Here is a 25,685-nt window from a genome sequence, read left to right on the forward strand (position 1 = left end):
AGATTAAATATTTTGAACTAATAAATGTAAGACCCACTGATTGGACTATCTGTTTAGAATCTGTTTTACTGGGTTTAGATAAGGAAAACTTCAGTAAAGCCAACTATATACTGAGTTCCACTGATTAAAAATGCAGTTTTAAAAACTCTGCTTTTGTGGTAAATTTCTAGACAAATCATAAAAGCACAGTATTGTAGATATTGTACTGTTCATAGGTACTTGTTGGAGAAGTGAAGTGCTTGTATTTAAACAATCAAAATTCTGACCTTTCAAAATAGGTTTTCTAAAACAATTTTTCTGAAAATCAGCATTTGCTTTTAAACTCTTAAAATGTCAATTTAAAAAAATCCTTACAGATAAATCTTAAAGTTCCTCCTTTCAGTCTCAATTTATTTTTACTTTTAACCATATATTCAACACAGAACCAGTTTCTAAGTAAATGTCTAATGAAAAACAGTTCTAATGTAAAATAAAACTAGGCAATCTAATATAACTTGTATAGAAAGTCTAAGTGTGATTTATCAAAATTCAAAATTAAATCTCTAAATAGTGGAAAAACTTTCAGTCTCTTCTTACTATTCAAAAGCTCCACCTTCCTGTGAGACTAGAAAGTTAGCAGAGGATCAAACAGACTTAAGCACTGCTCGACTTCTTCTGAAGTGATGAACTCGTTTATCCTAGAAAAGACAGAAATAGTCCATTTTACTTCACTGAAAATTCCTATTACGATTATGACCTAAGAGAGTTGAAAAATACTGTACTTAAAGCATTTATTTTGGGTTTAAAAGCTATAAATAATGAAAGAAAAGTGATCCTTTTGGGGAAGCATTCCTGAACTTTGTGATAATCAATGTACCAATGACCAGTTTTATTCAACAATTTAGTTAAAAAAGAAATATCAGTAACTCAGAAAAAGAGGACTTAGAATCAATACCCTTTTATGTAGATTAACTCATGATTTGGCAGTGATGTCCCAAAAAGACAGCTAATGAAAAGAAAGCACATGAGATTTTTAAAAGTCCTATTTTTACTAAAATACATCTGACAGAAATCATGGCTTGAGAAGAGTAATCCACTTCAATCTGAAACCCCATGCTTTTAGGTTAAAAAAGAGAAGTTTTGGCATATTTAAAAGCATATCCTTAACCTGTAATGAAAATATATAATTTTTTAGGAAATGAATATAAAAATAAAAATATATGCAAAAATTTCCTTTCACTTTATGTTGCTTTCAGATGTGCAGATAGAAGAAATGAGGCCTTACAAAGAGGAATGGAGCCGAGTAAACCAGCAATAACATAATAATAGTATTTCTTCTCTGCACTTTTAGCTTAACTGTGCCCTGTTCCTAGGGATTAAATTCCGTTGTCACATAAAGAAGGGTGACTTCTGGAAATTATGTAATCTGTTAACAGGGTAATATCCTATTTAGGTTAAGGCCCAGAAAAGTGGTCACAAACTCAAGTATCTTCAGAGATCAGGCAGGATATGAAAGATTATGAAGGAGCTGGAATTTATCATGGAAACAGTGTACATCCTGCCTCAGTGCATTCTAATTCAATTAAAACAACAACATTTAGCTAACCAAAATAAGTCTAGATATGCTACACAACTTCTAACTCTTAGCTCAGAGGAGCAGAAAATTTTGGAAGGTTCAAAGGGAAACTTTTAATACCAGGTAAAAATTCAAGTTTAAAGACTTGCTGGTTAAAGATTTTCTGCTTTGCAAACAAATCCTTTAGTACTACCTATTTAACCTGCAGAACCTTGGGCAAAAGTAAGCTGTCCTACAGCTCCCAGTTCTTTCCTTTTAAATTGTCCTGTCTATGCAGAATGAAACAAGAGAACAAAGATCAACTTTAAATGAATGGGTTTACTCCCCAATGAGAAGGGGGTTAAGAACTTAACTCTGCTACAGCTCTAGTCTTCTGCATTAAAGGAACTCCTAAGTATTCCTTTTAAAAACACTTCAAGCTTTATCCTATTTCCATTCATAGATGGAAAAAGCTATTCTCCTTTCCCTGTTTTAAGATACAAAGCAATGGCTTACAAATGGTTCCAAAATGGTGATTTTGGAAAAATTCTGGCAGCTCCTTGGAAAGTTAAACATAGTTACTATATGACTCAGCAATTCCATTCTTAGGTATATACCCAAGAGAAATAAAAACGTATGTCCACACAATAACTTGTACACGAATGTTCATGGCGTTACTCATCAGAGCCCAAAGTGGAAACAACCCAAATGTCTATCAAATAAGTGATGAATGGATAAACGCAAAGTGGCAGATCCATAAATAAAAAGAAATGAAGTCCTGATACATGCTGTAACATTGATGAACCTTGAAAACATTTTGCTAAGTGAAAGTCAGTCACAAAAGGTCACATATTATACTATTTATATGAAATATCCAGAACAGGCAAATCCTTAAAGAAAGGAGGTTAGTGGTTGCCTAAGTCTAGAGAGTATGGGGGAATAGGGAGTGACTGCTAATGGGTAGGGGGTTTATTTTGGGGGTGATTAAAATATTCTAAAATTGATTGTCGTTATGGTTGCGCAACTGTTAATATTCTAAAAAGTACTGAATTGCACACTTTAAATGGGTGAACTGTAGGGTATGAAAATCGTTCTCTCAATAAACCTGTTACAAAAAACAACAAACACCTTCCCTTTACTAATAAGCACAATATTCTTCCCCCATTGAAGCAACTGGTTCCTTTCCATAATCAGAGACTCAGAACTTAAAGGGATCTTAGAGACTCATTTCAGACTCATAAAAACTGGAGCCTTAATAAGATTTAAGTGATTTGTCCAAGGTGATAGAACCAGGATCAGAAACCAGAACTTTCTTAAATTCAAACACCCATATTCTTCTCTACTTCACCAACTCTGAATCAACTTCCATTTCTTTCTACTCAGCTCTTTTTACTACTTCATTTTACCTCTTTTCTCCCCCCAAAACACTGTTCAAGCATCATCTAAGTGATCGATTTCTTTTCTTCTCTTTAGTCCAATATCTACGTACTCTCAAGTTTTGCTTTCTGTTTCTAAAATTTTCTCTTTTCCTATTTGGTCAAGCCAATATTCTCATTCAACTCTCATGAACCCTATCAATTACAGTACAGGCTTCTGCTAAAGATATCTTCCCTAAGGGCAAACTACACTGTACCAAGATTTGAGCAGCTAGAATACACTGCCACTTAAAACTCACTCACAGAGATTTACCAGGTTACAGTCAGAAACTAACAGTTCAATTACTGATATATGCTCTATGTAGTATCAAAATATATATACCACAGAAAAAAGATACTTTATGGCTGACAAGTGTGCTTTTTATCCTGTATACTATTCCTTTCATACCTTGAAGTAGTCATCTTGAGTAACAAAGGAGTTTCTCAATCTGTTCTCTGGATTAAATAGACAAGATACCACTGTCTGTATGCTTCGGTCCACAGATTTCTGAAACACAAAAGTTTTCGGTAAAGACTATTCCTCCTTTTACTCACTGGTAACAAGCTTTTTGAAAAAGTTTAATGAATACATACACTTATTTCTAAACAATTCTCAGGTAATTTTGTAATACGTGCCACGTGTCACTTAGTGTGTAACTTTTGTACCAAATTTAAGAATTATTTCAGAAACTTAGTGATAGAGTACTGACTTAAAAAGCTCAATTAGTCAAGCCCTAAGATATTTGCTTAAGCCTCTTTAATTTTTCCTGTTAGATAAAAAACAGTGGACTTCAACATTTCAAGAAACATTTAGGTTAAACTTTGGTAATATAATTATACTGTAAGTTACTTTGATATTTTTTCAAATTTTAAGTTGTGTAACAAATCTGGGAATTTTTTCACCCCACAGTTCAGTAGTTCTCAACATTTTTCCACTGAGAAACACATGAACAAAGTACACATACTCCAGTGGGAATCATCCAATGTTATGCACATTCCAATCACATCAATTACTTCCATATTCTCACCCATACAAGAAAACACAGAATTCAAGAGTGAGGGCACTGTTATTATAGGGATCTGCTCTAATGATAAAAAAGAAACAACTCTGTCTGTTTTAGTATTTCAATTACTAGCGGCTCCACCACTCTTGAGAGCTGCTACCATATATAATGTTATGGAGAGAATACCATAAATAACTGTATATTACTATTTAGCTAAATAAATGTTTAAATTGGCAAAAGACAAAGTAGATATAATTCATACTAATCCCTCTTTTGAAGAGTAGGATTCTTGAGGAAACCAACCCATTGCACTCTGCCAAATCACGTTAATATTTATTAAACTACGGTTAAAAAACAACAACAAAAAAACCCCGATGAAAACAGAACAGAGGGAAGGACTACTGAATCAACAACTATATATACACACTGAAAGTTTGGGGATGCCTAAAATTTCATTAACTTTTACGTAAACTGCAAAGTTATTAGCCAATGACTCAATCTCTGTAATGTATTTAAATTAGGGCAAAGATGCTTGCTTCTCAAATGGCCATTAAAACTTGAAAAAATAAATATAAAAATATAAATATTAATAAGCAAAATTAGATGTTTGCCTTTTGTGGGCCATTTCCAGAGGATGCAGTAGCTTCAAGAACTGAGCATTCACTTGGCAAAACTTCAACTCCTGGATCAACTTCATTATAGTGGTAGTTAACAGCTGTATACGCCTACATTTAAAATGATAAAAGTGTAATTAAAGAGATGTACATTAGATACATTTCTAAACAATCTATTCTTCAAAATGGTGAGCTGACACTGAAAGTCTAAATGTGGATTGTGAAGTTCAATTACATTATTTCAGAAACTATTTCAAACTGTAGAGTTGAAATGCAGTAAGGCAATTTTTTATTTTGAAATGTCAACACAATCAGAATTAGAATTTCCCTAAGAAAAAGAAACTCCAACATATAGTAAGGGAATGAGAAGGGAATTTCCTAGTGCCTGAGAATTTCAGCTCATACTATATCCTTCAAATATCCAATCCTGATGAAAGACAGAAGATAACAAAGGCTCAGGTGTTTTAGAGGTAGCACCCTCTCTTGTTTTTTTCCTTTTCTTATATAACATATAACAGTATTGACAGCAAAACATTTTTGCTTCTCTTCGTCACATTTTTTATGGCTAGAAAACTAGAGGCAGATTCAATACTAATTCTAAATCCCTGGAGTTAGAATTAGCATAGTTATTAATACTACCTCTCTTGGTTACATATTCTATCAACAAGTAACTGAGCACTTGTTGTATGCAGGGCAGCCATTGCTTAAGTACACACACAACAACCTGAGAAACAAAAAGCACAGTTTCTCCCACGGGAGTATATACTTGGGTTGACAAGAAATAAAACAACACATAATGTAAAAGAGCATTTAAAATATTTCTAGGCATATTTGATATGGCAAAAGGTCAAGAAATATATAATAGCTGAACAGTAAAATACTTTTAAAATATATAATAGTTAAACAATAGAATACTTTAAAATAGGAAGTACATGTTTCGCTAATTCACCTTACCGGAGGAATAACGTAACTCCTTTGTTCCGCAGCAGGCCACTGCGGTGGCATCTTAGGAAAAAACAGGAAATAATTATTTAAATATACCTTCACATTTTCACAGAGATATGAGATAGACAATGTTGAGGTATCTGTCATGCTGGCTCCTTGACCTTGTTATAATAAAAGAAACAAAATGGAAGAATAAAGTACTTTCTGTTTCTGATACCTAAGGATTTTATTGTTACTTTTATATATAAACTCCATCTTTTTCTCAATTTTCTGGAGTTGGTCTACAGGAAAACTCAAACATACAGTTCTGTGAATATATTATCACAGATATGGTCATATCCATGGACAGAAATTCAGAGAACTACTATCTTGTAGCAGCCAGCTGAAATAAACACTATCAAACATAATTGGAATTCAATGCTCTAAGAACTGAGTAGTCATTTTATTTCAACCTATGCCATTAGAAAAACTCATAAAAGTCAGCCTGGATGCTTCAGCTATTTGACAGAAAAGATGAAGAATACATGCTGAAATATAGAAGAGGACACCAAATCTTGTAAGAAAGTACAAGAGAAAGCTTCTTCCTAAACTCATTCCTGTCAAAAGCTTCTTGCTAAGCTCATTCCCTTATTTCTAAGTAACAGAGAAGCCCTAATTCTAGACTAATTCCAAGTTTTTTCTTAAATTTTAAGCACACTCAACTACTTTAAACGACAAACTATTAGGGAAATTTACATAAATAAAGGCCTCAATAATATTCCAATGTAAATCATTTTGATCCCTCTTAAATTACCTGATAATTATAAACAGGCAGTTGATATCCAGTGATAACCTGAACTGGTGAACTTGGATAAGGAGGATAAGCCTGAAAACAAATTTTACAGAAAGAATGAATGAATGAGATATATTTTTAAAAATCAGAAAGAAGGAATATTATTCCCAATGTAACAAAAATATGAAAATAAGGAAATCTTAGCTTTTTCATATACAATGCAAGATTCTATTTGAGTGACTGGCTTCATGAAGAAATAAGTATTCTCTGTCAAATGTTAGTCTTTTGGGCTGGGAGAAGGAAGACATAAATAAGGTAAGTGACTGATTTTGCCAGCCTAAGTTTATCTTATCTGTATATTTATTCCCACCCAGAAGTTCTTTCTTACATGATGATAAGGCTCTATTAGAACAGATTTCCATGTTAGAGTTATATTAATACATGTGTTCTCTTTTTTGGTAAAAATACTTTTAAGCAGTTTTGTATTCCTTTGACAGTATTTCGGGGTAACGTGGAATCCTCCTACAGACTTTCTGGCTCTTTCTGTATTTCACTTCTAAAAGTTAAGGGCAGTATATTACCCCAAACTAGAAAAGAGACAATACAATGTCTTATATCTTTCAAAAGGTATTTACCGATTGAAAATATCTAGATAGTAGCATACATAAATATACCAGAATAGGTAATAACACCTCATGGTAAATGTTAGGAACAAGTACGGCTTTTCTTCTGTGTTTTATGTAAGAAAAGTAAAAAAAGATATTTCCTACACTTCAGGTAGATGGAAAATGTAAACAAATGAGAGACACTGCAGAACTATTTCACTATTATTTTGTTTCTTTCTTTTCCTAAAAATAAAATGTCTTTTAAACTGAAGAAAGTAAACTGAACTAAGAAAATAAATATCATCAATGGGAGATAAGTATTCCAAATCCCACTTCAAATATTAAAGTAACCAAGACAAGACAAATCATATGCCAGAAACTCACAGAGTTTACAAATATAGTTAAGTCATCAGAAATTTATCCATTCTAGAACCATAATACATCCAGAAATCAACAATCTATATGAGGAAGCATCTGGAAATCATTGCAAATAAAGAATAGCTGACCCTAGAAAAGAACAAACCAGGCAAACACATGAGGAAAGCTGCCTTCAAATATTCTAGGAGTTATTTGGGAAAAAAAAAAAAAGATACATTCTATGTGGCTACAGCCGTCAGTTCTAAGATAAAGGCTTACAAACTATATAGAAGCAGATTTTAGCTTAGTATGAGAAGTAACACTAAGAATGACAGATTTCTAACAGGAGTAACAGATGTCCCATCACTCAAAAACATTCAAACAGGAATAATATCGTCACTTATTATGGAAATTGTTGACGTAATTCCACAGAGGGTAAGAAGTGAGACTGGCTTAATTTTTAAGGTGCCCCCATCTTATTGTATAAGATTTCTAATAGAATACACAAAAAAACCAGGAATGTAGGTAATTCTTACCTGAACATACTGAGTTAGAGGATTCATCATGGTTGGAGGGTGCATGTAAGCTTCCGTGTTTGGATTACTCCAGACACTCTGAAACTGTGGTGGAGGAGGAGGATTAAAAACGAAAGGACGTGGCTGCACATGATAAGCACCTTTTTAAAGAACAAAAAGAAAACAAAACTTATTTTTAGTTCTCTGAAAAGCTACACATGTCAATGAGAACAATTCCTTTCTTTACTCACATAAAGTTTGTTTCCTGATTGCAGGGCCCAGTTTCAGCCTTTTACCATGTAAATTTATCTGTGACTGAAAATAAAACAGTAACAAAACAAGAATCAATGTCTAAATCTTTACTTCCAAGACTTTGGTAAACACCCAAGTTCTCTAAAATTACTACTTTCGGAGAAGATCATTGCTAAGAACATACCAAATCAAAATGTATCAGCCTGAAGTTACCTTACTTACCTTCACTACTCTAATCAAATGTTGAGAGGTGGTGTGGAATTTGATCAAAAACCTTTACTCTCTATCTCTAATCTTTCCTGTCTCTGGATCATGCAGCTGGATGCCCAATCAAAAATAAACAGGTTCTGACAAGTTATGTAAGATTATTCTAAGTCTGGATTTCAAACAGAAAATACATTTATTTCTATACATTATACAAGACTGAGTAAATATTCAGGACTCAAACAATACTGAACACTGCATCCATAAGGTAATTAAGAGATTTTTTCCCAAAAGAAGATTACTTACTTCTACTATCTTCTGCACATCCACGTCATTATAAAATGAAACAAATCCATAGCTAGAAAAGCAGATAAATGAAGTATAAAAATCACTACCGTAACAGTACGTGGTTTGAAACTTCAGTATTCCATGAAATAATTGACAAAAGTAATAATGATAAAGGATGAAGAATATACTGAGATAAATAACTGTAAGATGTACATGATAGATCCTCTATAAATACTGCTTTTTTTTTCCTATCGTCATCTGTATCAGAATGCACAAAGATTAACAAAAAATTCATACCTATGAACCTGAATTTAACTTACTATCTATGGCAAGATGGTCAAAATTTAAGATACTGTGAAATGTGTGAAGAAAACAATTCTTCAATAAAACTGATTAATCCACTTAAGTGAAACAAATGAAGATGGGAAACATTTAAATACAAACACTAGGCAAATGATTAAATAAAACAGCTGGCAGCAAACTTTTATTCTCTACATGAAAGAAATTACAAAGCAACAAATTACATTTATACAAATGTTACAATACCAGATTTGAATTTTTCTTTTCTGAAACTCTATAGATGCTATAGTTCAGATATTTATTATAATTTATATTGAACATATGTTTCACTTACCCTTTGGACACACCAGTTCGATCCGTGATTATCTTCACTTCTTTCACTGAACCGTATCTAGCAAAGAAGCTTCTAATTTCGGTTTCATCCATCTATGAAGAAGAATTTGACTTCAAGATTAAAAATTCAACATTCAAAATTTTCAATTATACTATAAAGAAGATTTGATGATGTGGAAGTATCTCCTCCATGTATCCCCAAATTACCTGTAGTTCTTTGTCAAAGATATTTTTAGTCCCTATAGGTTAAACATAAAAACAATCCCCCAAAAAAGCCTTATGTTTACAACAGGGCCCAAATCCCACTATTCACAGAATACTTTTAAAAATAAATGAAACATGAATACAATACCCTAACATCAATTCCACCAACGAAAATAGTGTTTGGCATGATTCTGCCTTGTGGTAAAACATAGCCTTGGCTGGTGGCAGCTGATGAAGACTGGGTGCTGGCCTCTCTGGAGGTGGTTGAGTTTGGAGTGTCAGGATCTGCAGCAGACTGTAATTTGGAAAGCAGATATCACCACTAGATATACAGGCTAAAATCACAGATGATATGAAATATAATTTATGTTTTTAAAATACAAAATATTTTCATATAAATTACTTTCATTGTAAATTAGTCATCAATATAGCTTAGTTCAGGCTCAAGGTCTAGGGTAATCAGAGTAGACCAGCCTGAAATTTTAACAGAAGGGTATATAGTACTTTCTCAAACCCAGTGTCACTCACCACTATCCCTGGTACAGTGCTGTGGCAGAATACTGATTTTATATTGAGTTTGTGAAATACTACGTGAACTGGTTAAGTAATTAGAAAGTTCGGCTTTGTAAAAAGTAAAGTTACTAAAATCATTCTGTTGTACGTCAATAAGCAAATTCTCACTTTTCTGAGTACCTTATTCAAAAGTATGGTAAGGATAACCAATTTTTTTATAAGTTGCATCAAAAAGGAAACAAGAAGGTTTTAAACCAATTTATTTTGCCTCATCTTCCTCTTCACCAAAACTAACACAGACTTTAAAATTGTAACACTCCTTGTGTTAGTATGCCTGCTTTACTTTGGAAATGGATCATGAAACATCCTTTGCTCACATATCATAGCTCCTGCTTTTAAAAAAAGGGTTTATAATCCTTTTCCCTAATGGTAGGGTGTTCATAGCATCTTTAAAATAATGTTTTCTTCTTGAATAATACCAAGTAAGGCCTACTGATAATTCTAATTTTCACAATGAGCTGAAAAATACAAATGATATCATCTTTATTTTCAGAGACCCACACAAGAAACTTATTATTTTTCTGAATTCTGGTCAGAACTCTGTCTTTAGGCTTCCCACACTAAGATTAATGTAGATTTTTCTGAATCAGAATTTACTGGTAATACGTATTTCGGAAACAAAAACTGATTTAGCCAGGAGATCTAAACATTGATTTAGTCAGACATTCGTGTACCTTACTAAGTTATAAATCACTTACTTAGCAGTTGTTTATCTCTTGGAAAACTGCTTTGAGAATGAAGTGAGATAACATCTGTAAATTCATTTTGTAAACTATAAAGTGGTATGCCAATACAAGTTAGCATCCTGGTATCTGAATTTATTTTCAATAGGTTAAAGAAAGGTTTCTTTCCTGGTTTTACGATTTATGTACTTATTTTGTAGATACTCTATTAATTAACAACTAATTTGAGTTGGAACCTCAGGAAACTATTTTATGGCACATTTGCTCATTTGAAATTCATTTATGAAGTGCCTATTGATTATAAGTAGTAAATACAAAAGGCTGCAAGAGAGAGATATAGATATTATACTTCAGCTTATGAAGGAAAACAAAAACAAGGACAAAAGAAACCAACTGATACATATTTTTAAAAAGATAAGCAAAATAATTTTTACAGAAATTAATTACAATAATGAAAAGCAGGTAGAGTTCCTACTTTGTTAGGTGTTAGAAATTACTGATAAATTTAAGATTCTATAAACTGCTGTACTAATTAGCTATGAAATCAAAATTGTTAAATTACCAAATTTGAGTGTTTGGGCTTTTCTCTATTAATTTGTGTTCATACTTGCTATTCAGTGTTTCTATTTGAATAGTTCCTGATTCTTTCTTTTAACTATGGTACAGTGATATTCCAAGACAATAAAATCAGAGAAAGTAAAAACCATTTCTAAAGCTTTTCCATTTTTAAATGTTTTATAATTTTATTTTTTTTCTAAATGGGACTATATTTCGTAAGTCACATACCTTGAACTATCGAGAAATTTGACTAGATTTCCCTTCGTCACAGACAATTTACCAATCTCTTTCAATTAGCTCACATTCAAAAACCCAAAACAGGAATAAAACAAAAATAGCAGTTCTGAAATTCTTATAAGACTTTTTCTCCTTCTCAATTTCCCCTTCGTTTGTGGATGAACTTTGGATACCTTTTTATTTGACAAACTATTTATAGTATTAGCTGTCTGTGAACCACAATGGATAAATGTATTTCAAATTAGAGGTATAACATTAGGCCAGAAAACTCTGCCAGATTATAAAGAGTTATGATAATATATTGATTTTCAACCAGGGAAGATTTTGTGGCCCAGGGACATTTTGGGTTGTCACAATTGAGGGGTGTACCTGGTATCTGGTTGGCAGAGGCCACAGATACAATAAGCAGCCTATAATGCAAAGGAGAGCCTCCCACAACAAAGAATTATCTGGCCCGAAATTTGCATAGCGTCACAGTTGAGAAACCTGTGATAGTGTTGCCAGAACTGAAGAGAGAAGTTCTAATTCTTATATCCTACTTACAAAAGTAAAATGGAGATTTGAGACAACTAAACAGTAATTTGCAAAACAGAAAAAAGCCATTAGATATTATAGAAAGTTTGGTTTCGGGCTGGGTTGTACAAATTGACTGTCTGCTTAATTGAGCTATTAAGTATAAAATTGATCAAATCATTTCACTAGTATCATAATGTCTTAAGGAAGGCATCGTTATGTCCATCCTAGTCCTGAGCCAGCAGATGGTGCTCAAAGCTAAAGTAAGGAAAGTACTCCATTTTAAGACGCCTGAACAACAGGGATTTTAAAACTTCGCCTGTATGTGTATTTACATACAGTTATAACTTATATATACAAATCCAGAACCATGCACAACCTTTGGTTACTTTTAAACTATTGCCAAAAATACTTCACAAATGAACTCTTAGGCTAAAGCAAAAAGTTTGAAGAAATTCATCTTACCTACCAACAGCATGTAGAAAATAAACTGAATGAAAGAAGTAATTATTTTTCTTAATCACACCTTCAAGTGAGTTGATGGGTTCTGAAATGAGTAATTCTGGAATATTAAGTAGGAGTGAACTTGGAGGGCATCATATACAAAATTCTCATCACTGCTATTCAGTAATATATTCCCTTTTATATTTGGATGACCAAATGACAAAGATAACTAAAAGCTGGAAAAAAAACTTTATCATTACTAAAGCTTCTGGGATGTCAGCTCTTTGACATTTTATTCAACTATTATGTCTACATGCAAGCAAACTGAAATAATTTGCAGTCATCAGTGTCATATCCACAGAAGGAAGTAGTTATTAAAGAGAAAAGGAAATTCTATTAAGGAAATAGTAAATGAAAATCAGAATAAAACCCTTTAAGTAAATCAAAGAATGGACTCTGGGGGGGCAAGGGGAATCCAAACAACAAACAATCCTGGGAAAGCTAAGCAAGAAAAAGGCAAGAATACAAAAATACACATTAGTCCTGAAAAATTGGGATATGAGTACAGATTAGAATGCTCTGTAGGAATAAGTTTGGAAATCTTGATAATATGACTAACTTTCCAGAGAAATGTAAACTTTTAAAGACAATCTTAAGAAAACAAAGAGCACCCAATTCCTGGGTCAGTTTCACTGGGAGTTTTCTCAAACTGTAAAGAAACAGGTAATTTGTGTGTGGAGGGCAAACGGGGTGGTTAAGAGGGGGCGCACCTAGACAGAAACAACGGTAGACAGGAGAGAGAGTGGAAGAGAAGGAAAATTCAAATGTTTTAAAAAATTTTTCAGAGAAAAGAAGAAGAAAGAATATTTCTCAATGCATTTTATAAAACTAGCACCATCTAAATAACAAAATCTGGTTAAGATGGTCCACCCCTGCCCCCAACACTGAGATGCTACATTCTAGCAGTATACAAAAAAATATACAATTAAGAACAGTTTACATTGTAAATTCAAGGATGGTTCATTCTTAGGAAATGTGTTACTGCAATTCATCACTGCAAAAGCATCTGATAAAATACAGCATCCATTTCTTAATTTTTAAAAAACCCAAGTAAAATAAAAACATCTTATTTTCTATTGATCTAAATCTAGGCTATCATCAAGCTTAAAGTGAAACATGATAGTAATTTACATTAAAATTAGAAATAAGGGTCTCTCCTTATCATCCCTATAAATTTTTTCCTATATATAACTAATGTACTAAAATAGAGTTGTTATAAATCACCAAAAGATAAATATGCAAATAGAAAGGTGGATTAAGAATTAAAAAAAAAAAGAAATGCAAAAAGCTAATGACAAACTTTAACTTCACTAATGATAAACAAAAGAAAAAGTACATCAACACAGTGAAATATTTTCCAGTTATTAGACTGGCAACTTTAAAAAGTACAATACCTTTCATTGGAAAGTGTGTGGAGAAGGGGTCACACTACACACCATCAGTGGGAATATATAGTGGTATGTGCTTTATCAAGAGTTACTAAGAAAAATGTATCATAATTCAAAATTGTTACAAAATGAGTGTAACCTTTTCTCCCAGTTATTCCACTCCTGGCAATTTATTTCAAGTTATTAACAGAATAAGCATGCCAAAACATTTGCACAAACATACTCATTATGGTATTGTTTTAATGTAAACAAATTACTCATTATAAGGGAATCTGGTAAAATTAAGTAATGGTAATATAGAAATATATAATTTTTGGTAAAATAACTAAGTATATATTCAAAATTATTTTACATTTCTGTTTGGAATAAGGCCCACTACACTAAGTGAAGGATACAGGTTGTAAAATAGTATTACATAGCACGGTAAAATTTTTATAAAATAAAATGTACCTATATATATGCAATACATGCTTGAAAACAATCTGGAAAGGCATACGTACATCAAAACTTCAATAGTGGTTGAATGTTGGGATTAAGATGGACCTCTACTTTCTTACATTGATTATCTTCCAATGAGTTAATGTATTAGTTTTGTATCAGAAAAAAAAAAAATCAGTAAAGTTATTAGCATTTCCCCCCTTTTCCTCTAAAAAGAGGAGAGGACAAAGTTGGAAATAATTACAGTAACTCCAATTATTATTGATATGGATACGTACATGACATAATTATTACAAATAGTTACAATCAAATTTTTACTTTAAAATTTATACATTCTAATAAATTGTATATAAATTTCCTCCCTTTACCTCTAAAAATACAGAAAATAAGTTATTACACTACCGACAACTACACATATATAATACACCTGTGACTTGATGGTTGGTCAAAAGTGTTCTCAGAGTTGTACCTTGAGGTGGTGAAATCAACTAAATGCACTTAACAAAACTCACATAAATGTCACCCAACAGAGCATGTAATACTCTAGGGACATTTTGTTGAAGGTTTCTGGTTTCTCTTGGGGAAAAGTGTTCCCCGGATTAAAAACTGCTAGACTTCCCCAAGCTGCGGCCGCTCAGAGACGTGGACAGCGCCGACCTCGTGCGGAAATGATGGCGTCGGGTGAGCTTCCGCCCTGAGGTCCCCGCGGCCGCCACTGCGCAGGCACAAGGCTGCCCCAGGGGCACCGTGGGCGCAAGCTCTCCAGGTCCTGCCCCGCCCCCACTCTGGGCTTGGACACACCCCCAAAGGCCCCCCAGGAACCCCGACCCCCGCCCCGTGCCAGACCCGTGGGGCCCCGCCTCCCGAGGTGGCTCGGCCCGGCTTCGGCGTCTGCACGCAGGCGCTCGGCAGGCCCGACGCCATCTCGCGGAGGCCGCCCCGCCTGTCTCCTCAGAATAAGCTTGGGAAGGGAGGCTTCTAGAGTGGGGTGGGGGTGGGGCGGAGTGAGGTCCCCGCCCCCCAGTCCGGCCGGCGGAGGCCGGAAGCCCCTCCACACCCTGGCTGCGTTGGCGGGATGGCCGCGGGCCTTGCACGTGCTGGGCGGGGCCCCGGGCACTCCCTTCCCACAGCCAGGCCTCCCACCACTCCGCCGGCCCTCAGCGCCCTGTAGGCTGTGCTGGACCGCCTCCCCCTCGCCCTCAGGCCGGGCCCCAGTACAGGAAAGCCGGGTGGCCCCGCTCTCGGCTCCCGTCCCCCGTCCCCTTCAGCACCCCGGCCGCCCTGAGGAACCCCTCAGGCCTCCTCCACTCACCATGATGACGGCAGCCAGTGTTCCCACAGAGGGGCTCGAGAAGGAGCTGAGGCTGGCTTCAGGCACCGGGGCTGCTGTTAGGCCTGCTCGTACCCACCGCCCGGCTTGACTGGGCAGAGGAAGCAGAGATGGACGAGCGAGGAGAAGCAGCGCCTGACGGCGAGGCCGAGGGGCGCAGGCGGACTGAGGCGTGGCCAGCGGAGCGCCCGGACGTGGCTCCTGCGCAGGGTGAGGGGGCTCGTCGGAGAGACGCGTCAGCCAATGGGCGGCCGCGCCGCCGCCCCCCATGGGGGGGGACTCGCGGGGCACGACTATGCCGCCCGGGGGGCACGGAGGGGGTGCGCGCGGGCCGGCATCGTGCCCCTCCCCCACGCCCCAGGCACAGACCCCAGACGAAGGGGCCCACCGACCCACAGAGACAGGCATCACCCCAAAAGTGCCTTAGAGGCACGCCTGAAATAAGTATGCATTCTCAAATACGTGTTAAAGTTAAAAACAAAATTTTAATATGTCCAGGCGCTGGTATCAAAATGGCGTCCTGAAGTCACAGGATTAGCCCGATCGATTATTCCTATCATCGGCCGCAGAATCAATTGAAATGCCAACAGAAATAGAAAATAGAAACACGTATATGGAGAACAGGAAGGGAGACATCAAAAGTCCAGAAACTTGGACGACTTTCTGTCAAGTCTGAGGGAGATGGGGCTGGATTGGAATGAACACCAGCTAGGGCAGGCCAACTTGGTGCTTAAGACGTTCATTCTTTAAAGAAATAGTTATCTAGGTCTGCGATTTGCCGGATACCCAAGGTGTAGGAGTGAACAAAACAGCCAAACATTACTTCGCTCGGGGAGTTCAAGTTGTGAGGGGGAGAATTTTTCTTCTAGGCCTTACAGGAAGCTAGGCCTGTCTAGAGAATTCTAGAACTTTCTCAAGGTCGGAGAAACAGGGTCTAGAGCAAGGGTGAGCTGTGGGGCAGTTGGTGGAGCAAGTCACATAGCTTTGGTAACCACTCCAGCACCCTGTATCCACAGGGGGTAACTGACTGACTTTTATCCTCCATCTTCACTTTGGTACTGATGAAAAGTTAGAAAATGTTACTTTGTGAGCTGGCAAAATGGTGGTCAGCTGTAACCGGAAAACTGACCACAAACAGCTAGCATTACTGGATAATATAATAATTTCATGTCTTGAGTTCAATGTGCAGTTAAACTCAAGAAATGAAGGGAAATCCCAAGAGGCCAGAAATCAAAATAAACTGAAAATCAGAGAGCAATGACTTGTTGAACAGATTCTTCTCCGCCCCTGGGTGTGAGGGCTGGAGTGTAGGGTGACTAATCAGCTGGTTTGCCCGGGACCTTCCTGGTTTTAGCCCTGAAAACCCCCAAATTCTTGGAGACCAGGTCCAAGGCAAACCAGGAGAATTGGTCATCTTAGGTGTGGGCAAAACGTTAGTTTCTGTGACTTGAGGCCTGAAAGTGTAGGGACAGGAGGCAGGGGTCTGGAATAGCTCAGGGTGGGAGCTGGTACTGAATGCGCTGCAAAAAGCCATTGTCCCTGCGAGACATCAGCTCAGGAAAAGGGTGGACTAGGGACAATGTAAAACACCCAGTGGACAAGCAAGTGAGGAAGCTTATCCCATTTCTGGGTGAAAATGAAAATTATTTAACTCCAATGAAATTTTAAAATCCTAGACCTGCCTTTCATGAGTTTGGAGTGTAAATCTGGAGCACTTATGTGGCGTTGGGATTTCAAAAGCTAGAAATTGATTCCCCTTAACCTTCGCCTCCTCCCCAAAAAGAGATCCCAGACAGGGTGCAACTGGAATGCTCACTACTTTAGTTCTATCCTGTTTTCCTTCTACGAATTAGACATCATGTTTTTTAAAGCCACCTGCATGTGTAAAAATATTTTGCTTACCATTTCTTTGCATATCTCAGATCTTCCTTCTGCATTGTTTCCCTTGTGCCTGAAGTAAGTTCTATAGAATTTCCTTTAATAAGTGTGATGTGTGGTAAACTCAGGTTTTTTCCCACCCAAAATGCTTTTATTTTGCCCTTCTTCATTGAAGGTAATTCTACTGGATATAATTCTAGGTTAGCAGTTGTCTTTTTTCCTCAGAATATTGAACATATTATTCTGTTATCTTCTGGTTTCTGTTGCTACTGAGAAATCTGCTATCAATCTAATTGCTGGTTAAGATCTGTTTTTCTTCGGTGTTCTGAAATTTCAGTGATGTGACAAGGTGTACAGTTTTTAAAATTTCTTCTCCTTAGGAGTTTTTGGGCTCTCTGGATTTGTAGATTAGCTTTCAAGAATTCTAAAAAATTTCATCCATTTTCTTGTCAAAGATTAACTGGTTAGGGAATTTAACCTATATTTCATATTCCATAAGCAATTCTTATGGTGATTTTTGTTTAGCTCATGACTTTTTCAAAGGATGATAGTATTTTCTTAAAACCTTATGGAATCGTCACATACATAGAGAAAAAGAATTGATTTAAGGCGAAGATTGACTGTATTTCAATGTGTTAAGATTGGTAGCATAATTCACATAAATTCAGAAATAAATCTCTATATTGCTTCCTTATCCTCCAAGACTGATAGGGAAGGGAGAAGAAAAAAGACTGATATTTTTAAACTCCTCTGCCAGTTCTTTTGTGCTCTTAAAGCCTGTGACTTTGGATAGAAGGCTTACAATTAGCAGTAAAAACACTCTCAAACTTCATTCATTTGCAAACCATTTTCATAATTTAAGTTGTATCTGCTCTGAATCTCTATTTCATTATTTACCTAACTTTTTAAAAACTGACTTGTCATAACAAAAATATTTATGAAATCACATTTATTGTGTTAGTTATATTTTTTTTAGCAATGCATGTTAAAATATATAATTATAAACATTAAAAAAAATATTGGTCTGTGGATCACTTCAGATCACACTTTCCCAGAGCAATAGAAAAATACTGGATTAGGAGAACTTTTTTTTTTTTTTTTAACTTACAAAGGGTTTAATCAGTTTTGTTTTGTTTTTTTTAATTAATTAATTAATTAATTAATTTTTGGCTGTGTTGGGTCTTCGTTTCTGTGCAAGGGATTTCTCTAGTTGCAGCAAGCGGGGGCCACTCTTCATCGCGGTGCGCGGGCCTCTCACTATCGCGGCCTCTCTTGTTGCGGAGCACAGGCTCCAGACGCGCAGGCTCAGCAGTTGTGGCTCACGGGCCTAGTTGCTCCGTGGCATGTGGGATCTTCCCAGACCAGGGCTTGAACCCATGTCCCCTGCGTCGGCAGGCAGACTCTCAACCACTGCGCCACCAGGGAAGCCCCTAGGAGAACTTTTTATCCAGTCTTTGGATATGCAAAGTTAGGTCCCAGCAACTAGGGGGTGGAGTGTCATATTGTTCTTCATAATAAGTGAGAGTAATTCGATTTGAAGAGGGAAACCAAGCAAGGCTGGAAAAGTGGAAATCTGGGAATTTGGAAAAAAGGAATAACCTTGCAAAGTGAGAAGTTGGAGACTGCAATGAAAGATGTTATCTGAGTACATTGGAATCATCTGGAGGCTTTTAAAAGTTCACATTCCCAGGCCTTACCCCAGACCAATTAATTCAGGATGAGACCCAGACATCAGTATTTAAAAAAAAAAAAAAGTTTCTCGAGTTAATCTAATATGCAACTAAATTTGAAAATCTTTGGTATAGAGCTTTGCTACTCAAAGTGTGGTCCTCAGACCAGCAGCTTTGCATCATCTGGGTGCTGTGGAATCTCAGGCCCCACCCTAGACTTACTGAATCAGAATCTGCAGTTTGATAAGCTCTGCAGATGGCTCACAAACACATTAAAGTTCAGGAAGCACTGACACAGAGAATATTTGCCATAAACAACTTGCATTCTTGGATTTGAGAATCCCTCACTTTACAGGGAGAGACTGCTTTCCCAGCCTCTCTTACAGCTAGACCTGGGCATGTGACCTAAACAACACCAATGAGATGCACCTACCCTAAATTTTGAATAGGGGACTAATAATGCCACAAAGGAGTGACAGCAGCAGCAGCCCTGGCGTCAGTCAGAGCAGCGATATCCACTGAGGTCAGCTGTGCAAGCTGCGATGCCATTCAGTGCCCAGCAGTAGCAGCTGAAGCTCCTTCACTGGACCAGTTCTGCAGCGTGATTCCACGTGTTGTTCCTGGAGACACGACTTCCAACCTGGTTCTTCAGTCCTTTTTGAGATTCCTTTTCTATTTAAATCAGCCAAAAGTACTGTGGCTATTGCTTGCCACAAAAAACCTTGACTGAAGTAGGTGGAGAGTGAGGTCAGCCAAAGTACTTTTAAGTAGATGGTTAACAGCCAAAAGATTTATGGCTCTTTGCTCTGACTCCGTAACACAATACCGCTGTATTGCTTCCAACCTTAAGTAAGGTTCTACTACATACACAAAGGCTTTGTGCCAGTGGCGTTTTGTGAGGGCTGTCAAGAAAGGGTCTCTTTTCCCTCTCCGGAGCGACATAGTATAGACAGGGACTGCACGGTCTGCAGCAGGATGATCCACAGATGAAATAATTCATCAGGGACAGAAGCTTGGAGCCAGAAGTGACCTGGACGCCATAACTCATACTTTCAGAATTCCCAGAGATATAGAAAGAGATGTGTGCTATACCAACTGCACACTGAAGTCTGAGCCAATGCCATTTAAATCTCAGGGTATGGTACCTTAGCTTCTATTGGGCCTGTATTCACATGGCCCAGCATAGCAACACACACCTCAAGGGCACTTATGTGTACTTGCAGAGATGTCTGTCCACTGAGCAATGTTGCTTAAGCCCCATTTATTCACCTTTAACCCTAGTACCTGCATAATAGTTTGTTCATTCAACACTTAATCTCATAAGCAGGTTGCCTGAATTTGGGGGTTGGCCTGAGCCACGCTGACCTAATCTTCACAGTGGCTTCAAAAGGCCTGCCTAAACAGATGACCGTGAAAGTGACTGACTTATTAAAAGTAACAATAATGACAAAAATCACTGATGCTGATATGGTGCTTACTACGTACCAGGCACTATTCTAACCGTCGTACTTCTGTTAATTCATCCAATCTTTATAATAATAATAGGTACTATTATTATCATCCCCATTTTATACAGAAGGAAGCAGAGGCACAGAGAGGTCAAATAACTTGCCCAAGATCACACAGCTGGTAAATATCAGAGTGGCAGTTTTGATCCAGTCTGGCTTCTGAGTCTGAATTCTTAACCATTATGCTGTATTAGCAAGCTTCGTGGAAGATGAAAGGGCTAATGTAGTGGGACAAATTAAATCCCTGACTTCCCTGAGAGTAGCCAAGTAAAGAGGAAGGAAGGTTGGGAGTCTTTTCTCACTATTAAAAAAGGTTTTTTAGTCATTTCTGATATATTCACATTAATAAGTAGGGCCAGGACCAGGACTTCAGTGGTTCCATCAAAATGAAGGAAAACCCCCAAATCTACGTTCAAACCAACCTACACCATTGAATTGCTCCAACACAATTGGCCCTTGAGGAGGCTACCCGATTAACAGAAATTTCCCTCTGAACTTTGCCAGTCAGAAAATCTTCTCGTCCTTTTTCCAGGTGTTGGGGTCACAACTATACTGTTTGACAACCTCATCTCCAGCCTTGGCTCCCACTGCTGGCCCCCTACTCATGCTTCTACTCCTCCCAATCGCTTTGAAACTGCTTTTTTCTGAGTCAAGAGGCATCACTGAGCAGACATTTGCAAATCAGAGAAGCAGAGGCTGTTTTACACCGTGGAGGAGCAGGGAGAAAAGGCTGGTAGAACTCGCTCGTCTCCTTTTCCTCAGGCCTAGTCAACTTCACCTTCATTTCCATAGTTTTTCTGTATTTAAATGTTTTCTTTTCCTTATCCATTTTTTTGAGAATACAAGAATACATTTCCCTTTCTAAAGAAATGAAAAACATTAAAGGTAAGGTTTAAATTCCCTTTGACTGCCAACTCTCCATCCCAGATCCTTCCCCAGCGGTAATAACCACTGTTGGTAGTTTGGTGTGAATACTTGCACACCTTTTTCTAGGCTTTCCCTTTTGTATACTTACATGCAATATGTTCTGTTTGTATTTATAGAAAGTACTTATGCTAATGGAAAATATGTACTTCTTTTAGTATACTTGTAGAAAATATACACTACTTATGCTACTTATGCTATATGTACTATATATAGTTTATATAGTACATGTACTATATGCTATAGTATATACTTATAGACTATATATGTATATTTATAATATGTAATACTTTATTGTATGTTGTTAACACAAATGGTATCATACTGTATGCATCTTGCAACTTGATTTTTTTCCTTTAACATTATGACTAAGAGACTTCTAATGTCAGTATATAGATCTACCTAATACCTTTTAACTGTGGCATAATTTTACATAATATGGATCTACCATAGTTACTTAGCCATTCCCTGGTCAATGGACCTTTAGGCTGTTTTCAGCTTTTTCATTGCTGTTTTCACTTTTTCATTGCTACAAATATACACAATGAGCCTGTCTAATTGGAGCCACATGAGTATTTTTCTGCAGTGAACACCAAAAAGTGTAACTGCTGGGTCATGGGATATGCACGTTTCAAATTTTAATAGGTAGCAGGAAACTGCCCTTTAAAGTGCTGTGCCAGTATATAACAGTTTACAGCTGTGAGTGTGAGTCAGTTCATTTGCCAATATTGATACTTTAACACTTGAATTTGTCAGCCCAATGGCACAGAAACAGCATCTAATTTTCATTTTACTTTGCATTTCCCTGATTGTTCATGGAACTGAGCCTCCTTTTTGCTGTCTGTTGACTGTTCAGTTTCTTCTTCTGGCCTGTTCTTAGCCATTGGCCATTTTTCTTTTGGGTTGCTTGTCTTTTGTATATTGTTTTGTGGGAGTCTGGCTTCTTTCTTTTCCTCCTCAGCCCCTTGGGCAAAGGTTGCAGTGGTATTGGTGCTTCCTTGAGATTCTAGTCCAGTGTAATGCATTAGAGTTACCTTCATTTCCAAGAGTTTCTTTCCCTGAATTAAAGAGATGTAAGCCACAAACAAGAGAGGAAAGGAAATCTGTGGTGTAAACATCAACTGTTGAAGCTTTCAGTGCCTTTGAACATCAACCCGTTCCTGGACATCCTCCTAAAAAACCCGATAAGAGCTCTTATTTAAATCAGTTAGTCCCTCACTTTCAAAGAAAGTGCCTAAAAAACCCCAGAGAAATCTGTTCAGGACAACAATGTACTAAGATCCAACAACTTTTGAAGTTCTGTTCTTGCCCCTGGTCCCCTCTGTTTAGAGTGAGAGTACCTGTAGAGAAAAGAGGTGAGACTTCAGATGAATAAATACATCGTTCACAGGACCAGCATTTAGAGCCTAGCAGGAAAGGCTCAGAAAGCAACTTGATTAACACAAACATAAATTAATCTCTGATCACCCTAAATAGGAGAAGCTGTTTCCTTTTCCCTACTAAGGATTTTTCCTGTGTCCTATGTGGAATTGACTGAAAAAAAAATCTGTCTTTAATTTTAGAGCTCCCTTTTGGCAAACATTTTGTGTTTTGTAGCTGTAGCTAGCATTTCAGCCAACCTGGACAAAGAAACGGAAGTGAAAGGGCAGAATAGAACACAGATTGAAAGAAAATCAGAGAGTAAAGAAAGAAAAGACATAGAAAAGGAGAAAATGCACATACTTAAAAAAAGAAAGGAAATAGTTGAGGGAAACATTCTTTTGTCATTTTCCATATCTGGTCAGTCAACAAGTTCTGTCAGTTTTCCTTCAAACTGATTCTCTAACAGAGCTTCCTTTCTGTTCCTACAACTTTCTTTTAGACCATGGGACATACTCTTGGTTAAAAAAAAAAATCAGGTCATGTTCTCTTCTTTTTGTGCCTGGATGATTCCAATAGCTCTGTGACTGGAATCCGTGCCACCTAAATCTCCATCAGACGCTACTGTCAGTGTATTGCTCTCTTGCTCTGCTCACAAACCTTCCAGCATTCCCTAGTGCTAGCTTTATTATATCAAATTTTACCTTTTCAGCCTGGCAATTAGATCTCGTTACTATACGACCTCACCCTACATAGCCCTAATCAGACTGTCTCACCAACTCCCTTCTCATTCTGCCTTCTGTATTCCTTCCTTTTATTTTTTTAAATAAATTTATTTACTTTATTTATTTTTGGCTGCATGGTGTCTTTGTTGCTGTGCGCAGGCTTCTCATTGCAGTGGCTTCTTCTCTTGTTGCACAGCACAGTCTCTAGGCGCGTGGGCTTCAGTAGTTGTGGCTCGTGGGCTCTAGAGCACAGGCTCAGTAGTTGTAGCTAACGGGCTTAGTTGCTCCGCAGCATGTGGGATCTTCCCGGACCAGGGCTTGAACCCGTGTCCCCTGCATTGGCAGGCAGATTCTTTTTTTTTTTTTTTTTAAACCAAAAAAAAAATTTATTGAGGGTCAGACACTCTATCTAGCTTATTACATGTATTACCTATTTCAGTACTGATAATACTCTGTAAATAAGTACTTTCTCTCATTTTATGCATGAATAAAGTGCGGATTGCAGAGCATAAATGACTTGCCTGGGCTTATGTTATTACTAAATTAGTGAAGCTAGGGTGACATGAGAACTTATACTCTGCACTACCTGATATAGGAGACACTTTAGAATCACAAAATCTATATGATTTCTATTATTTAATTTGTACATGTGTTTATATACATCACTGGCAAAAATATCCATTTTTGGTCATTTCTAAATAGCACCTTGTATGCAAAAGCTCAGTGAAATTTTTATTCTGTTCCTTTAAAATCCGTTGTTCATCTTGCAGGTTTTTTAAAAAATATCTTCATTGGAGTATAATTGCTTTACAATGGTGTGTTAGTTTCTACTTTATAACAAAGTGAATCAGCTATACATATACATATATCCCCATATTCCCTCCCACTTGCCGTCTCCCTCCCACCCTCCCTCTCCCACCCGTCTAGGTGGTCACAAAGCACCAAGCTGATCTCCCTGTGCTATGCGGCTGCTTCCCACTAGCTATCTATTGTACATTTGGTAGTGTATATATAAGTCCATGCCACTTTCTCACTTCATCCCAGCTTACCCTTCCCCCTCCCCATGTCCTCAAGTCCATTCTCTATGTCTGCATCTTTATTCCTGTCCTGTCCCTAGGTTCTTCCGAACCTTTTTTTTTTTTTTTAGATTCCATATATGTGTGTTAGCATACAGTATTTGTTTTTCTCTTTCTGACTTACTTCACTCTGTATGACAGACTCTAGGTCCATCCACCTCACTACAAGTAACTCAATTTCATTTCTTTTTATGGCTGAGTAATATTCCATTGTATATATGTGCCACATCTTCTTTATCCATTCATCTGTCGATGGACACTTAGGTTGCTTCCATGTCCTGGCTATTGTAACTAGTGCTGCAGTGAACACTGTGGTACATGACTCTTTTTGAATTATGGTTTTCTCAGGGTATATGCCCAGTGGTGGGATTGCTGGGTTGTATGGTAGTTCTATTTTTAGTTTTTTAAGGAACCTCCATACTGTTCTCCATAGAGGCTGTATCAATTTACATTCCCACCAACAGTGCAAGAGGCTTCCCTTTTCTCCACACCCTCTCCAGCATTTACTGTTTGTAGATTTTTTGATGATGGCCATTCTGACTGATGTGAGGTGATACCTCATTGTAGTTTTTATTTGCATTTCTCTAATGATTAGTGATGTTGAGCATCCTTTCATGTGTTTGCTGGCAATCTGTATATCTTCTTTGGAGAAATGTCTATTTAGGTCTTCTGCCCATTTTTGGACTGGGTTGTTTGTTTTTTTTGATATTGAGCTGCATGAGCTGCTTGTATATTTTGGAGATTAATCCTTTGTCACTTGCTTCATTTGCAAATATTTTCTCCCATTCTGAGGGTTGTCTTTTCGTGTTGTTTATGGTTTCCTTTGCTGTGCAAAAGCTTTTAAGTTTCATTAGGTCCCATTTGTTTATTTTTGTTTTTATTTCCATTTCTCTAGGAGGTGGGTCAAAAAGGATCTTGCTGTGATGTATGTCATAGAGTGTTCTGCCTGTGTTTTTCTCTAAGAGTTTTATAGTGTCTG

The 25,685-nt window shown here is 37.1% G+C and overlaps 1 protein-coding gene across 1 annotated transcript; it reads right to left on the minus strand.

Moving 5' to 3' along the window:
• Positions 1-615: 615 nt before the first annotated feature.
• Positions 616-15,836, minus strand: DAZL (deleted in azoospermia like). The gene is made up of 11 exons (XM_059921830.1): positions 15,549-15,836; positions 9,491-9,637; positions 9,140-9,231; positions 8,524-8,575; positions 8,013-8,076; positions 7,783-7,922; positions 6,306-6,377; positions 5,522-5,572; positions 4,565-4,678; positions 3,359-3,457; positions 616-677 (listed from the first exon to the last, which is right to left on the minus strand). Exons 1-11 carry the CDS (start codon positions 15,834-15,836, stop codon positions 624-626), a joined length of 1,173 nt encoding a protein of 390 aa, XP_059777813.1. The 3' UTR covers positions 616-623.
• Between the last annotated feature and the right edge of the window lie 9,849 nt (positions 15,837-25,685).

This window comes from Balaenoptera ricei, chromosome 4 (assembly GCF_028023285.1).
Source record: "Balaenoptera ricei isolate mBalRic1 chromosome 4, mBalRic1.hap2, whole genome shotgun sequence".
NCBI lineage: Eukaryota > Metazoa > Chordata > Mammalia > Artiodactyla > Balaenopteridae > Balaenoptera > Balaenoptera ricei.